This window comes from Coenobita brevimanus, chromosome 8 (genome assembly GCF_032717465.1).
Source record: "Coenobita brevimanus isolate Jiangsu-jjx chromosome 8, ASM3271746v2, whole genome shotgun sequence".
NCBI lineage: Eukaryota > Metazoa > Arthropoda > Malacostraca > Decapoda > Coenobitidae > Coenobita > Coenobita brevimanus.
Genome location: NC_136961.1, coordinates 22,041,328 through 22,059,785, shown reverse-complemented (window position 1 = coordinate 22,059,785; position 18,458 = coordinate 22,041,328). Strand labels below are relative to the sequence as shown.

The 18,458-nt window shown below is 41.5% G+C and overlaps 1 protein-coding gene across 1 annotated transcript in view; it reads left to right on the top strand.

Moving 5' to 3' along the window:
* Positions 1-10,869: 10,869 nt before the first annotated feature.
* The window catches only part of LOC145406994 (uncharacterized), an 82,973-nt gene continuing 75,384 nt past the window's right edge, over positions 10,870-18,458 (top strand). Inside the window, exons 1-2 of the mRNA XM_080278016.1 lie at positions 10,870-10,950; positions 12,131-12,241. Of these exons, the coding sequence (XP_080134142.1) occupies positions 10,870-10,950; positions 12,131-12,241 (192 nt within the window). The remainder of the gene's footprint in view (positions 10,951-12,130; positions 12,242-18,458) is intronic.

Here is an 18,458-nt window from a genome sequence, read left to right as displayed (position 1 = left end):
CATTTATCCTCTCAGTGTAATAGGAAAAGTATACGGTAGGATACTTATTGACACAGTCAGAGAAATAACAAAGGAAATAGTTGCAGAACAACGGGCAGGTTTTAGGAAGGGAAGAGGTTGTGTAGATCAGATATTAATTCTTAGATCTGTAGTGGAAAAGCTTTTAGAGAAAGGAAAGACGTTGTATGATGCCTTCGTGGATTTGGAGAAAGCATATGACAGGGTGGATAGACAAGGATTGTGGAAAGTATCAAGAATGTATGGAATAGATGGGAAGTTGTTGAACGCCGTGAGGAGTATGTGTGGATACTAAACTGAGTGAATTTTTCTATCTGAAGGTCAGATTGAAACAGGGATGTGTCATGTCTCCATGGTTGTTCAATCTGTATATGGATCTGGTTATAAAATAGATACAAGGTAGGGCAGTGGATGTTGGAGTGGCCTTAATGTGGGAGGGCAGTGTTTGGAAACTCCCTGCACTGTTATTTGCAGATGATACTGTGTTGTTAATTGAAGATGGAGGGGAGCTCTAAGGCTTAGTGGATGAGTATGGGAGAGTGTGTAAGAAACGGAATCTAAAGGTGAATGTAGGGAAGAGCAAAGTAATGGTCTTCGAGGAAATGAAGCCAGTGAATGTACACTCACACCAGAAAGTATCGGTGCTCTGTGGGTCCGATGCCATCCAGAATGATTCGACCATGCAGCACTGACAGCCCGTTAACACCTGTATATAACATTTACTGACATTTCCTACTGATTATGAAGGACACGAGAGTTATATCTACTATAGCTGTCATCTATCGTCTGGGATGCCTGGGTGTAGGAGGACAGAGCCGCAATTTCCAGTTCCCTTTGTTCCGTGTGTCATAATATTTAACACGTATTCTGCACCAATACTTTTTGGTGCAAGTGTACAGTGAAGTTGGATGAGGAGGATGCAGAAAATGTGAGTGTGTTTAAGTATTTGAATATTGTGATGAGTAGGGAAGGAAGTTTAGAGGGTGAAGTGCTTGAAAGGGTACAACAAGGAAGAAAAGCCGTTGGTTCTTTGAAAGCAGTAATAAGAAACAGAGAAGTGAGCATGGATGTGAAAAAGTTATGGCACGACAGTCTTGTGATACAATTTCTAACGTATGGAAGTGAAGCTTGGACGTTCTTAGAGGGAAAGAAGTCTAGAGTGAAAGCAGTGGAAATGAGATACTTGAGAGCAGCATCTGGAGTCACATGGAAAGACAGACTGACAAATGAGGAAGGGAAGGAGCATTGTGGTGTGGAAGTGGACGTGATAGGAATCATTACGAGAACTCACTGGGATGGTTTGGTCATGTGGAGTGGATTGAGGGTGAGAGGCTGACGAGGACAGTGTATGTGAGTGGGGTGGATATGGGAACGGAGGAGGAGGCCAAGGATGAGATGAAGGGATGGAGAGGTATGTGAGAGAGGGGGGTGTGAGCTGGGAGCAGGGCAGTGAAACGGCGTGGGACAGGGCGACAAGGAATCGCTTTGTTTGTGACCACCCCTTACCGAATTAAGGCGTCTGACAATAGATACATACTGTATAAAGATAGTCTTATACATTTTATTAGTGCTGGGGCCACTTATTATTCATGGAATAGTCATCTTATTATTCACTTATGTAATCATTATTATTCTAGTAAATTAGGAATCTTTTGATGATCTCTTCTTCCCATCTCATGTCGGGTCACATTTTGTCTACCCAAGGAAGAATTGTAATGTATATCCATTAATGTAAAGCTAGTTATACCATATGATGTAGATATAGGAATGAGCAGTGTAGTCTAGGTGTCAGGAATTCTGTTGTGGTTACATACAGTTTTTTCAAGCTAAGCAAAATCTGACCAACTCTGGGCTGTTGTCCCTCTCTCAAGCAGTAAAAACTTGATACGAGGCACACCTCAGTAAACCAATAAACCTCTGCCTACTGCATTTTGTTTCTGCACCTGCTCCATCTATTCATCCTGTTACAAAAGATACAGTGTTTCAAAACCCCTACCTGTATTGCCGGATAATACACCTTGCTTGTTGAGACAAAAGTCTGTGCTGCTCCCAATCCACAGTCAGTATGGCAGCTCCTCAGTTGTGGCTCATCCTCATGGAGATAAAACTCCTCCTTGATATTAGGCACTCTCGAACACACTTATCAGGTATTGCCCGGGTAGCATGCTTAACCAGCTGCGTCCCGGTAACATATGGATACACTGCAACGTTTTTTTCATGCTCAGTCTCGACAACGTACTCATATGTTTTGCAATTGCGAGGTCCATCATTTGCACATTTTTCAAGTTTTGCTTGTGATTTTTGGTAGGCATAAGTGGGAGACCTTCCTCTACCCACCGCCAGGTGGCAACATTGCCTTACCCTGCATGCCATTAGCTCGCAACTCACCTGTTAGCAGTGACCTGCCTAGTAAATACATTTCGCGCCACGGTACGAAATTCAAGGCAAGAGTGATTCCCCAATCGATGATGATGTGGAGGACAAAGATTACATGTCACCAGAGGAAGAAATGAGCAGATTTGATGAGGAGGTAACGTCGCCAAGGAAGGTGCGGTATAATGATGTGTTCAGTGAGTGAAACAACACTTATATCGTCTATATTATTGTGTGAAAACCAATATATTATTGTTCTACATATAAATTCGTACCAAATGAACAAATATCTACCTATTGTGAGTGGTTTGCAATAGTTACCACTACCATAGAAAACATGACAGCTGCAGGACAGCTCCAGAGAACATGGTACCAGGTGTTTAAAGGGCCACCTGTTTAGATCACTTCTATACTCAGGTGAGCACTTTTTCAGTGAATTGCCATTGTTTCTCACAAAAAGCGGAGGTTTGAGCCCCCCTAACAAAATTCCAAAATCGCTCAAACTAATTTGAGGATGCCACTGCATACTCGTAAATACACTCTTCATCCCCAAATTTCTTAAGATGAAACAGTTTTTGGCATCTGGAGCTTCTGTCAGTTTTCATTTGTAGCCTTAGAGTAGCAACAAGCCTGTGATCAGTTGCAAAGAATTCTGCACTCAAAACCCTGCAGTCTTGATCTGGAAGTGTCACTGCATACTCATAAGCATATTTCTTATCCCAGATTTTCTCAAGATGGAATTTTTTTTTTATAGCATCTTGAGCTTTGCTCAGTTTTGATCTGTAGTCTTACAGTAGCAACAGTATGTGTGTGATCAGTAGCAAGGATCTCTGCACTCATGAAAATTCTTCATTTCTGAAGGATCCTTCAGGGCGTACTACCAAGGATGTGCTAAGTCTCCTTTGGAACCCCTCTGGGTTTTTTAATACTAAATCCAGTGGTGATGGCCTGACTATTGGAATTAGGATCTAACAACACTCATCTTATGGGACTTTGCAAAATCCAGAAGATAACTATTGCCATTCCTAGTTCCAAAGCCATAGGGACCTACACACTTCTCAAACCCCTCCTTGTCAGTGTCAGTAACTGCACTGAAGTCACCCAGGATCAAGAGTGTATCCTGTGAGGGGCACTGTTAGACAGCTGAGTCATGTTTGGTGTAAAATAGCTCTTTCTCTTCAAGATCATTCATATCGTTCAGAATGTACTAGCATTATACACTCACCAACTGGAGTAATCCTGTTGACACAAGGGACAAAGCAAGTAGTAGTTACAATAGCAACACCTCTAAGCTGGGAACCGTCATCACATCGAGACCAGTATTACATGTGAACATCACTCCTAAACCTGCCATGTCTTGGATGCATCACTACAAACAGTATAGCTATATGCTAGCCCCCAAAATTGCCCCAGTTCTCTTGACAAGGAAGGCAGTTAACTTGCCGACTCCCGTTGATGTATATATACGTCCACATATTTTGTCACTATGACTCCCGTTTGCATATATAAATGCGCAGCAATTGCAAGGTCCCTAATTTGCACAATTTTCATATTTCGCGCATGATTTTTGGTATATATACACGAGACAACTTCCTCTACAAGATGCCAGGCAGGGTCAATGCCTTACACCACATGACCTCTCCCCCTTGCACGCAATTGTCTCGGCAATTCACTTGTTACCAGTGCTGTGGTCAGTAAAGACATGTCATGCCATGGTACGAAATTCAAAGCCAGAGTGATTCCCCAATCAATGACAATGTGGAGGACAAAGTTTACGAAGCATTAGAGGAAGAAACAGTCAGAAATGATGATCAGGTAATGTCGCCAAAAAAGGTCTGGTATGCTGATGTGTTTGGTGAGTGAAACAATGCTTATATTGACTATATTACTGTATGAAAACCAATATACTCTCATACTACATATAAATTCGTACCAAATAAATAAATAAATACCGTTTATGAGTGGTGTGGAATAGCTACCCTTCCATAGAACTCGTTTTCTTTGGAGCCAGCCTCATAGAAAACCCAGTAAGGTAAGGGCTACTTCTACCTGTAATCAGTATTTTAAACCTCAGGTGAGCGATTTCTCTATGAATTTTCGATGTTTCTCACCAAATGTGGAGGTTTGAGCCAAAAAAATTTTCTCCTAAATTGGTCGGGATTGGAGGGGGTTAAGTGGTGGAAAATCAGTCGGGATGGGGTGGGTTAATCATCCTACGAATGGTTTAGGACGTTTCAAACCCCCACTCAGAATACCTTCCAAAACTTAAACTTGCACATGGTTCTACGGGTTCGTATGTCCTTTGTGCTACAACAATGCAAATAAAAAACGAGTTTAGGACTAAAAGCCACCCTCCATCATCCGGCTTGTGGGATCCTGTATGCTTTACCCAACAACCATCATGATAGGTGCCAGCATGAGAGAGCCTCCAAAGCCCTGTCAGTGTGGCACCCAAGGGGGGGTCTTCCAACAAAACTGAGTCAGGGTCAGGCAACATTTGCTGACACTGATGCCTCTTCTTCTTTTCTAAGAGTACGTGGAATATAAGTTTTTACAGAAAGGCATCACAAAGCCCACACTAGCCTCCCAAGCCAAGGAAGGACTCACCACTTGCCTATGGACTCGAGTATGTGATCCTTAACAAGGGCTAGCCAGGTCTAATTCAAATTTTTCCATTTTGTCGGTGGACTGCCAACAAGGCTAATGAGATTCACCTACCCTACTAGATGTAGTGGGGTTGCTTATGGTAATGATCGTTACCTCCTGGCCCAAAGCACCAAATTTGGCACACATATACTTAGGACCAAAGCAAAACTTTTTGGAGGAGGGTACCCGATTTTGAAGCTCAAGGTCAGGGTCAGGTCAAGGTCAAAGGTCAAACTGTACTATTCGCCATCTTTTTCAATTTCCTTAATAATTTTCAACACAAAATGTGCTGTTATTGTCTAAATTTCTGTTAATGGACTTAAGGGAGTCATATCTGCCATTGAACCTAAATTTCCAATAACCATATTGAATTATGGGTCACGATCTCAGTTCACCGGGTGCAATTTATATGTGAATTATTGACATCAAAATTGTTATGTAAACTCTGTCGGACAAGTAGCTCTTTATTTAAAAAGAGAATATTGCAATAAACCAAAAATTTACATACATGCTTTAGTTATAATATGATGAGACAAGCATAGCACTATTCTATATGTACTGTAGGTCTTAACCTATGTGACTATCGTGGCGTTAAGCAGACTACTTCCTATTTATTACGACATCCCTGCACTATTATTACAAGAATTGTTTACGTGGACTACCTCCATCAATCTCTGCATGCACATTTTCTCTGGAGGAGCTCAAGGAAAAGGAAGGCTCGTCATGTTTCACAATCACCTCGGCACTGACATAGTGTTGTACATGCCAGACCAGCCTTTTCGCATTTGCAGTTCTTAACACACATTGGAACCACCTTGCAGCCACACTTTATTAGTTCTTTCAACGCAGCAGCAGATGGAACTGTGGTCCAAATGGGATGCCACCCAGTGTCTGATTTGGACCAACCGAAACCAGCTGGGCTAGGGGCAGCAATGACTGGTTTAAGACTCTGTGTCCAGATACTGGCCTGGTACACACATCGGTTGACATGTTGGAGCAGAGCATTCTGTGTTGGTGGTAGCCTTTCCATTAGTTTCACCCTGTTAGGAAAGAGGTCTTGCCGAAGGTCGTTAACCTTGCTATGGTGAGTTGTGCTGTCGTACATGGTACAGGTGAAACGCTCAATTAACCTGAATACCGGAGATGATGTTTCTTGAGGAACGAATGCTGAGGATGATGCTGTAGTAAACCCTTCAGTCGAAATTGGGAGTGATTTCCAGGTTTTCCAGGCTGATTTCTTTCCTTTACCATTAAACTGGGATGTTACATCACATCCAGTGAAAGCATGGAAGAAGGGTAGTGCTTGACATTTGTCTTCACCAAGTTCCAAGCAAACAGAGTTGATGTGGTAGTACCGAAATTGCTTCCCTGCACCAAATCCAACCCACAGATCTAAGTCAGGATACCAAGTGACAAAACGGTAAAAAACTCCTACAAGGATCACAACCACGTCTGTATCAACAGTTCTGACAAGAACTGATGTTGCACCTTTCCTTAGGGCATCGAACACATGCAAAGAAATCCTGCTGTCTGCCTCCTCATGGTCACTCTTGTCCATAGTACATTCAGGTTGATTGGACAGAACTCTTTCTCCGGAGGTAATGTATACCCACTTTTCAGGTGGGTAGACATGGTTGGCTACTTCTTCTGAGAGCAGAGCAAAAAGTTCTTCCTTGTTTGTGTCGTTCTGCAAGAACCCAGCAAAGGACGTGGGAAGTTTGGCATTGCGAAGCACCTTCCTGCATACCCCCTTCCCTCGTTTCTCACGGGTAGTTGCCTTCAAGCTGTCTGGACAGTATCTGTCCCATACAATGTCAATTCGAGTGCTGCTTTGTAGTTGCCTCTCTGTCCAAGGAATGAAGATTTTGTCACTGTATTCGCCAAATGTACACTTCTTTTCATGTGGTAGGATATGCACCATGGCAGTTCCATCGAAAATCTTTGCATCAAAGTGTGATGGTGGTTCTGGCTGAATGCTTGGGTCAATGCAAGTCAACAATTCAGCTTTATTTCCTGGTAGACGAAGTCTCCCATTCAGTGACAATGCTGGTGGCCAAGGGTGATTTTCATGTTAGAAAAACTCCTCCAAGTTTGTGTCACGGACCTGAGCAGCAATGAAGAGTTGGCTGAATAGGTTACAGTCACTCTTCATTTCTTGCAACTGAGTCGTCTTTCTGCAGGGAGTGCTGGTGTGTGGTCGCTTGAAAAGTGGAAGTCTGTTTTTCTTGATTGTGCTGTGGATGGATTCCTCTCGTGTCACCAGCACATCACTGACATACCTTGAGTACTGCTCTTTGCCAAGTTGCTCCATTCTGTACAGTACTTCAGCAACCTGTTCATCCATACAGTCATGGGTGTCAAGAACAATGAGTTCCTTTGCTGTGTTCAAGAACGGGTTGCCCATTGATTTAATAGCATCACACATATTGTTGACTTGTTTGTGGAATGTTTCCTGAACGGCATGTCCTTGCTCGTGACTCTGGAAAGAAGGCTCTTCAGACAGGTTGTTCATCTCTTCAAATTCATCGAGAATTCTTGCCTGCTCTGGAACTGCAATCATCCATCGTTTCAAGGCAGCAGGGTTCGTGGTCAGGCCAACTGCACCACCGGAACCTTTCACTTTTTCATTGTTCTGCTCGTGTGCTTGGTCTAAAGGCATGGCTGAGAATTGTCGCTTACCCTTCTGGAACACCCAGTTTTTCTTGAACTGATCTCTGATTGCTGGAGGAAGAGTCTTCATGTCTTTTATGTGTACTGGTAGCCAGCGAGAGTAATTCATGTGATCAAGCACGAAGAACCATGGTGCCAATGCTTCCAACACTTCTACATAGAGAGCGAAATTCTTCTCCCTGTGCGACCTCACAAAGATAAGCACTAACAGCTCCAGCTGAAGAATCCTGTCCCAGAATGCAAAGGTTGGACTGTTGTGTGTCATGTCAGTTCTCCAGTCTTCGAAGAGTATGCTGCCATCTGGAAACATTTCATAAAAGGAATCACGCTGCAACTTTGCAAGAGTCATGACGGTAACTTGATGTGCATGCCGTGTTCTGGTTAAGTGGGCAGCCCTCAGGAAGGAGTCAGCAGTTCCAGCCGTAGCAACACCACTCTCAGTCAGGGCAGTACACCAACCAGATCCTTCCAAGAGATCCCCAACCATTCTCCACAGTGCCATCTCAGTATGTAAGCCTCCCAGGACAACGACATATTCAGACTCACCTAGGCTTTCAGGCCAATTCCACTGTGCATATTTGGCCAAAGCAAAGAGAGGTTGATCCACCACAATAACAGGTACTTGCCCAGGGTTTCGCACTGTTGTTATTTTCTTTAGTACTTCCATGCCGTGCTTGACCATAGCCATCGTTGCAGCCTTTTCATAGAAGAGTGGCAATAGAACACTTTTCCCAGGAATATCAGTAACTTCATCTTGGCGTGCAGAATGATGTGCAGCCCAAGCTATGATATCACCTTTCTCTAATTTGTTCTTTTGAGCTACAGGTGTCCTTTCCTCTAACCACTGATTTTCCTCGTGTATTGCTTCAAGTAGCACAGGTTCAGGCTCAGGGTCTTCCAAAGCTGCTGCTTCTGTGACACTGACAGTGTCTGTGTTGCAAGCAACAGCTGGAACTATTCGAAAACTATTTGGAAGGGATGGATTTCTAATGTGCGCCTGTGGTGGTATTTTGATGGTCTCTCTACTCATCCCTTGGTTAATCTCTGCAGGAAACTGGAACACTCTGATACTCGTGCCATGGAATGATCCTTCAGCTGTTTGTGATGTTGGATTGTGATCCAGATTGTCTAGCGCACCTGCTGTGAACACACCATCAATGACTTGCACAGGGCATACCAAACCCTCCTTTTGATATCTTTCACACACTGCATTTGTCAGCCAGTCTTCCACTTCTAACACTCTTTCATAGCTGACACTAATTCCAAGTTTATGGAGATGAGTCAACATTTTCTTGCTCCGGGTTTCAGTGTGAACACTCAAGCCTATATACAAGGGAAGCGGTGGTTCTTTGGTCTTTTGGTGACGTGGTTTCTCTGCTACTTTAGGCTTTTCTTTGCAATTGAATCTAATGAGCTGGCATATGGTGAGACATTCTTGTGAATTTGTTGCTGTCTGCTCCTTGATGTTTGATTCATATAACAAGTCATCTTGGCAGTTTGGGGTGAAACTTCCATCGAATGTACAGAATTTTGTCTTTGAAATTTCTTGCTGTATTACCTTTGCCACATGTACCATTGAGAGTGCATCCTTCTCAAAATCACGAGACTTCAAGTCTTCCTTTATGAGCTTTTGAAGGCCTTCATTAAAGACAAGAACTGTTTCCTTGCCAATTGATTGCTCCTGACACTGATCCTGGTAATGACCCAAAAGTTTGTTTTTTAGCCGTGTCGTGTTCACCTGTTTCTCATACCCCAAGGCTGCAAGGCGAGCTACACACATTTTGTGCAAATCTGCTAATGGAAATATGTACTCCCCATGCTCGACATTCGCTTCAATAAAAGATATCATTTCTGCAGATACCCTCGAATCTGTCATCGATTGATCAGTTGAATCCGATAATGTAGCCTGGGATCGTTTGTAACTTCTGTATCGAACGCGGAATGCATCCATGCAATGTTTGTGATACTTTGCTTCAATAGCAATAAGATCTCCATCTGCAATAGTAGCTAACAAATCGGTATCTTGTAGTGCTGCTGCTTGTTCTCGCAGTGTTTTGCCTAATCCTAAAGTTGCACAATTGTGAAGTACACCATCTGACTTCTTACAAAATATACACATGTTGCAACCTTGGGTTCATCAGTTACAGATACACGTTTGGACTTTCTTTGTCCAGTACTAACACCATCGCAAGATTGGTCAACAATCCTCTTTCTAGCATTTCTCCCTTGTGCCCTTAGCAGTTTTGAATTGGCAAATAACAAATGACAGTTTTTATGCCACTTAACACAATTTACATTGAGATCATTGGCAGTCATATCATCATCGAAACAAATTCTGGCAGTCAATGATTTCAGTTCTTTAAAGCCTTGTACATTTTTCATAAATTCTTCATATGCTTGTGAACCTTTGCCTTCCTGTTGTGTTGCAGGACACTTGAGTGTACCATCTTCTGTACCGCATATGATGCACTTTGACCAATCCATGTTGCGGCGAAGATTGAAATGCAAGCTTTCCACTATTGACTTGCCTTGCTGACTTCGGTCCTTAACCAGGAAGCACTCTGAAGCAGAAAAAATGTACACTATCACCAATTCTGTTACCTGAAATAACAGTACTACCACATTTTGACCTTTGACCTGCACCTGACCTTGACCTTGACCTTTAAAACCGGGTACCCCCCTCCAAAAATGTTTGTATTGATCTACAGTATACATGTACCAAATTTGGTGCTTTGGGCCAGCGTGTAACGATTTGGTCATTTTTTGGCCATAAGCCACCCCACTAATGGTCAATGGCTTAAGTAGCTCATACACGCTTTCACAGTCATGTTTTTCGTTCTGTAGGGTGTCTAGCTACCCTCCTCACTGGCGCAGACCAGTGGGTTTGCTGGTTTAGTCATGGGCGAATCGACCATGAGAAAGGTAGAACTGGACTGCATGGTCCAAGTAGCAGGACAGTGTCCGACTTTACTGGGATATAGAAAAACACTTAAAATTCCACATACTAATTTTCAGGTGCTGTATATAACATCTGATTTTGCATATGTTATTAATATAAACGCTTTAAAAAAATTTCCCCCAATATGGAGAACTGAGAATGAGTATTTTCACAGTTTAGATGTGAGTGAGTCAGAGAGTAGTATTGGTGCAGCAGTGGCCACCATGTTGGCTACAGAGTGGTGTTCTCGCTTCTCCCTCCTTCTTGTCACAGATGGGTCGCACTGGCCAGCTGCCGTGTTGAAGGTGAGTCGCAACCACATTCAGCCCATCCCTGGCTAGAACTCACCACTCAGACTGTGAAAAACTAAGGCAAGACGTTAAAGCTTACTTGACAGTGTCACTATACTTCCGTGTTCATTAGCAAATACTTTTGTTTATAAACATATTTATACCATTGCGAGTAGTGCAGTAGTAAATATAAAATGTTGATATTTACCTAAGCTATTTCAATTTTTGACACAAATAATTACAGTATAATTCTTGTGACTAATACAACCAATTAAAATTGCTGTAAAAATGGCTATTCTCGATTTTTTGCGTAAAGGCCAAAGCTAGGTGAGTCCCTCATAGCTGCATTTGTTAAAGGGTCTGTGGTTTGCAAAAACAGTATGAAGTGTACTTGAAAACATCACACATGGATAAAACACACGCTTATGATGATTACGCAGTGGCTCCTAGAAGACTGTGACCTCAGACGAACAGAGCAGTACTCCTATACATTTTTAACCTCTTCATTTTGTTGTCTCACTACTGCTCCGGATTTTTTTTTTTTTTTAATTCACTGTCAATTTTCTCACTTCACAAGCTCTGAAACATTCACATACCAACAACTGAATTTTACCTTTCGACTAAACGACCGATTTTGTTCGTATTATCAGTGATGAGCTACTGGTTTCTGTTTAGTGTGTCCATCCCTAAAATTTACCAAAGATCCTGATAATGTAACTTTAGTTCATAATTGTGGATATGCCTAATGATTATTATGCATTAGATTAAAAACTAGGATTTTAGAAAATTATCTTAAAATAACGGAGCTTTTTTGTATTTTTATTAGGAACGGTCTGTTGGATTTTGGTGCAGAAAATTACAACCTATGTGATAGTTTGTGCAGTAAGAAAACTGCAATGCATGGAAAGTAACTGGAAACTGGTGACAGGTTGTTCTCTTTGTAAGGACCTCATATGGAGAAATGGTAAAAGGAATGAATTGCGATGTGGTAAGTTACCGGAAATGGAGTTTAAATGCCAAAAAGGTGTAATACTCAGGTATATGTGTTTATCTCAGTGTGCCTCACAGCTTTATCTTCTTTTCTAGCAAGATAATAATACATTCTTCTAATTGCCTTATTATGGTAGTTTAAGCCGGAACATTCGACTTTAATATGAAACAGTCAAATATCTAACCGATAAACTTTGTTTTTCAGGACCAGATTGAACTGTTAGCACCCTGGGGTATAACAATGTTCGAGACCAAGACTCTTGTTCATGGCATCAACGTCACACTTATTACCAAAACAGTATCAGAGGCACGACTGGTAAGTGGTAGTAAAGGGTGTAATCAAGTATGTATATTGGACTTCACGTGGTGGTGTGACGTTTGTGCCAGGAGTTTTTTCTAGCTTACGATAGAAAATGATCATCAGCGTGTTGTATTGGTGTCATACTAACATGAAGAATATGGTAAGGATTAAACTTTACATTATTGATAATGTATAATTAACTTTTAGTAATAACTGGCATTGAAATACAGTTACACTATTAGCCTACATCAAGGTGAACCCCTTCGTGGCTGAAGGCCAGGAACTTTCCGTGCACCCCAGGCCGACGCTGCGGCCATTTTTTCAAGTTTCGAAAATTGATTTTTTTTTTCTTGCCATATTGAAGAGAAAGTTCAGATGCACCTAACAGTGCAAATCCTAGCTTCCTAGACGCATTTCGTGGCTTGCAATGAAGCGCGGAAGTTGCAGATATTTCGGCAACCGATATCGCCGCCCAGGGGACCTGCCGCATCGCAACTGGGCAGGTGTTGTTATTTTTTTTTTACCTCCCAAAACAATGCGAATGGTGCTGAAATGTTATGCATATATGAGATATGATTATATCGAATGATTTCAGTACATAATCTGTTAGGAATGGCTGAAAAAAAAAAAAAAAAAAAAAAGGTTATGAATACATTTTCACCTTTTTGATATAAAATATGTTTATGGTAGTTTAGAGTTATTTTTTTAAGTTATCGTTGTGCCATGCTTAGAAAAGGGAGCGAAAGAGTTGAATTTTCAGGCCTAAATAAGAAAACTGTAAGTACTTCAATGCTAGGCTCTGCCACGGGAGAATAATATGGAGGGTCAGTCCGATTAGCAATAAGGGAGTCGCAACTTCCAGCTCCCACACCGCGAGCATGGCTAAAAATAGAATCGTAATGCAGTTTCAGAACTAAGAATAAGTCTAATTATTAAGTATACAGATACAAAGCAGAAATAAATACGTTTACAAACGTGGGAAAACGTATTTTTTCCATCATAACATGTTCATCTTTATCATTTTACGTTCATCTTTATCATTTTACCATGTTATTTTTACAATATATATTGCTGTCTCGTAAACAGGGTGGTTGTGTGTGTGTTGCAAGGGAGGAAAAAGATTGTATTTTCTTTTCTGGGTCGAGATAATGGGTGTAACTATATGTGCTTAGGCATGGCCACGAGCGAAAAAATCGTACATCCACTCGTCACGACAGCAGGTGGTGAACTGACGGATGATACGTGAGAGGGTGAGGTCAAGGTCAGTCTCCTGTCCCAGATTTTCGTTCACTTCCCGAAAGTTTTCACAGTTTTCTACAAGTTGCATTGCATCAAATGATCCAAACCATTACAGCAAACCTGAGCAAATATGTAAAGATACCAAAACAAAAATGTGTTTTTCTGTTATCATATCTTTTTTGTATGTGCCTGTAATACTTCATAATCGTAAACAGGTGGTTGTGTGTGTTTTGCAAGAGAGGACAAAGATGATATGTTCTGCCTGGGTCGAGATAATGGGTGCTTGTTAAGGCATGGCCGGGAGCGAAATAATTGAAAATCCACTTATCACAGCAGCAGGCTCTGAACTGCTGGATGGGGTGTATGGGAGTATAGTGTAGGTCAGTGTGCAGACGTTCAGAACGTCCATTCACTTCTCAAAATTTTTGCAGTTTTTTACAGGCCGCGCTCAAACGACGCTGGTGGCCATTTATTAGCTAAACGTCATTCGACGCCAGCAGCCACGGAGGGATTAAGAAAACAAAGTCAGAAAGCTGTGCATTGGCCAACTGTTATCATAATTTTTTGAACACCTTTCAATATAGAATGAGTTAAACTATATCCTATCCCATCAACTCAGTTCTTCACACATCGATAATGACCACAAGATCCCCATTAGCACAAGGATATTTGGGAAACAGTGATAATATTTCGTCAATGAACTCACGCATCTATTAGTGTCGGCAGAAACTCTAATTGAAGGATGGCTCTGATTCATCCATGAGGCTTGATTATCTATATCCTTCGTAACTCCCAGGCACTAAGGTTTTAAATTTTACTTCTAACCTTCATCATTGAGTTATTGTACTTAGAATACAAGAATGTTAAAATTTGCCTAACCCCGGATTTCGTCTTCTTCTTCTTCTATAAGTCTAGCCGTATAACGATATAACCGATCAGTGCGTTTTTTCTTTTAAGTAAGGAGTTTCATTCTCGACTGGGGATGATAGGCGAAATATAGGCTACTGGGGAAAAAAATTTATAGATACTTCCTCATGAATATGTCATTTTTTAACCCCTACACTGCGAGGTTGTTTTTGCGCTCCTTGCGCGTCCTGCAAGGATATTCGCGCTCCAACTGATTTTTTAAAGGTATTTGCCAAAAATCAATTATTAGTCCTAGAATATTAAAATTAAATATGTGTACGGCACATACCTTCAGCTTTCCCATGGGATGTTTGCTGAGCTTTCGTCTTCTACCATAGGACTTGTGGAGACTTCTGAAGTTGGGTAATGAAGTCTTCACTTTACACTTCCCGTTACCCCGTAATATGGTTACCACTGCCTGATATTATAACTACAAACACTATTCTATTAATTTCAAGTAGTTTGGAATCCATATTACCCCCCCAAAAAAAACGCCGTGAATGCAATGTAAATTACGAGTGCATACGAGCTTTCCTCCCGTGCTGGTTCCCCGATGGTATTCTGAGGCGGAGCTGTCATTTATTATTAATAAAAACACTCGCACTTTATATTCCTAGTACCATATTACACTTATTTATATATACAATATTTATCTATAAGTTTCTTTCAGCACTAGTAGTTTATTTTCACTCCAGGCATTCACTTTCTCGTCCTGTATACTAGTGTGGAGAACGAATCTGTCACTTTCACTTTCATAACTCCCAGTATTCATACATGCTAGAGAGAAACTTTCACTTTCATTACTCCTAGTCTATATACTCGTATTCCTATATTACTACTTATTTACATTTCTGTTTACATTCTCAATTTTATTTACATTATTTACATTTCTATTTTATTTACACTGTGTTATGCACGGTCACTTGCAGTAACTTATAAAACTATTTACCACTGTTCAGTTATACTTACATTCATTGCTTTCACTTGCTGTTTACACATTACACATTTACATTTCCACTTGCACTGTTTTAGAGTCACCAGAAAGATTGTACTCACTGTCCATCATTATCATTGATAAATTAGCCAGTTCACGTTCCACAGCAGTCAATTAGCCCTTTACCCCTTTCCACAAGAGGTTTAGTAGGGGTAGAGGTCACAGGGCCCTTTGCATGGGGCTAAAAAGCGGCGGAATTGGACAGGCGCGAATCCGACGTGGTTTCACCTTGAAAGACGACAGTAAACTGAATGCTGTTGCCCAGGGACAGTGAAGGGCTGCCAATGTCAGCGTGGTGACACCTGCTAATATATACGCCATGAAATGATTGGCAGGAAATCTAGACAATATATATTAAATTAGGCAGTTCCAGGTGAATGTATATATCACTTAGGCTTCTCCCTTCTTTTCTTTTATATATTTTTATTATGAGAACAGGTCATACGGCATATTTCAAAGGGACATAAACATACTTGACCTCTTCCATACAACTAATGCTTCTGCTTACACTGTTAATCTTTTCTCTCCGTTGGGCTCCTCCGATCACAACCTTATCACCTTAACATGTCTTATCACTCCGGTACGGCCTGTGGACCCTCCAGGGAAACGTCGCTTGTGGCATTTTGGAGCCACGGATTGGGAGACCCTCAGGCAGTACTTCTTTGATTTTCCCTGGAATGATTATTGCTTCCATGGCCGGGAGGCATCTGAGCGTGCTTTGCGCATTATGGAGGTTATTCTCTCGGGCATGGAGCCATACATTCCTTTCTCATATCCTTTGACTAATGCAAGAAAGCCTTGGTTTAATCACGCTTGTTCTAATGCTGTCCACAACAAGAAGAGGGCCTACAAAAGGTACCGGAGCCAACCCACCCTTGAATCACAACATCTTTATGTTTCTGCCTGGAATCATGCTAAGTCTGTTCTTCGCACTGCTAAAAATAATTTCATCCATTCTAAATGCTCTCAACACTCCAACTCGAATTCTTCCCATTCCTTCTGGCACCTTGCCAAAAACCTTTCTAACAACTTTACCTCATCATCCTTCCCTCCTCTTTTCAACTCTGATGGTTCTGTAGCTATTTCTTCTACTGATAAAGCACAACTCTTCACACAGACTTTCTCCTCCAATTCCATCTTAGACGATTCCGGTACTGTTCCTGCATCACTTCCTGCCTCTGACTTCCTCATAGCTGACATTAAAATTTCTTCAGCTGACATATTTTCTGCCATCACTGGCCTCACTATTAACAAGGCATATGGGCCTGATGGAGTCCCTCCTGTTGTTCTCAAGAACTGTGCTTCTGTGCTTACACCCTGCCTAGGCAAACTCTTTTGCCTTTGTCAACTTGTACCTTTCCTTCTTGCTGGAAGTTTGCTTTCATTCAGCCAGTCCCAAAGAAAGGTGACCACTCCCAACCCTCCAACTATAGTCCAATTGCTTTATTATCCTGTATTTCAAAAGTTATCGAATCAATTCTCATTAGAAAAATTTTAAGGCATCTTTCCTGTCACAACTTCTTTCTGATCGTCAGTACGGATTCCGTCAGGGACGCTCCACTGGCGATCTTCTCACCTACCTTTCAGACTCCTGGTCATCCTCTTTTCGGGACTTTGGCGAAACTTTGCCATTGCACTGGACATCTCAAAGGCTTTCGATCGAGTCTGGCATAAATCTTTAATTTCCAAACTGCTTTCTTACGGTTTCTATCCTTCTATCTGTTCCTTCATTGCTAGCTTCCTTTCGGATCATTCTATAGCCGCTGTTGTAGACAGCCATCGTTATTCTCCTAGATCTATCAACAGTGGTGTTCCTCAGGGCTCTGTCCTATCACCAACTCTCTTCCTTTTATTCATCAATGACCTTCTAAGTTGTACATCTAACCCTATCCACTCATATGCTGATGACTCCATCCTTCATCTTTCCATTCGGTTCCCACAACGCCCATCTCAGCAGTTACTTCAACAGACAAGGGATGAGGCTATGGGACACCTAATGTCTGACTTGGCTCGTATCTCTGACTGGAGTATAAGTAATCTGGTTGTTTTTAATGCATCTAAGTCTCAGTTCTTACACTTATCAACTCGTCAAAATCTTCAACAGGTATACCCACTAATGTGTAATAATATTCAGCTTAATTCTGCATCGTCCTTGAACATGCTTGAGGTTTCATTTACTAGGGACTTATCTTGGAAAAATCATATTACATCTCTAGTAAAATCTGCTTCCAAGAGATTGGATGTGCTAAGCCGACTCCATTCTTTCTTTACCCCTGCACAATTGTTGATTCTATACAGGGGTTTTATCCGCCCCTGTGTGGAGTACAACTCTCATGTGTGGGGAAGCTCCTCACATGCAGCTCTTCTCAATAGGTTGGAGTCAAAGGCTTTTCGTCTCATTAACTCTCCTCCTCTTACTGACTCCCTTCAACCTCTGTCTCTTCGCCTCACTGTTGCATCTTTATCTCTTTACTATTGCCACTATAATGGTCACTGCTTCTCTCAACTGTCTGCATGTATTCCTTCACCTCTACGATGGGCGTGTAGCACCCGTCTAGCAGCGAACTCTCATCCCTTTTCAGTCCAACTCTCTAATGCAAGAGTTAACCGTTACTCCCAGTCCTTCATTTATGCAACAGGTCAACTCTGGAATTGTCTGCCTCTGTCTGTATTTCCTGCTGCCTATGATCGGCATCTTGAAATGAATGGATCTTGAATTTGGCTCTCTCTTGTATTTTGTTTTTCTCTTGGAGGGAACTCTTATTGCGGGCTCATGGCCTTTGGTTCGTTTGTCACGGGGTTTTTAAAGTGTTTGAAATATTAAATGACAATATTCAATAATATATATATATTATTGAAGGATAATTATTAATAATACTGTGAGCAGGGACAATGAATTGTCTTGCTAAAAATCAAGCAATGATTACTTTATGTGCCTTACTTCGCCGATTCTCTAAGAACCAGAATTTATAAACTTTCTCAACAGTACACAGCAGAGACTAATTACTCATTAATGCAGTTTATTAGTACTGTTGGCCTCTGGAGAAAATAACTTCACCCCTGACAATCAATAACTGATGCTATTAATGATAA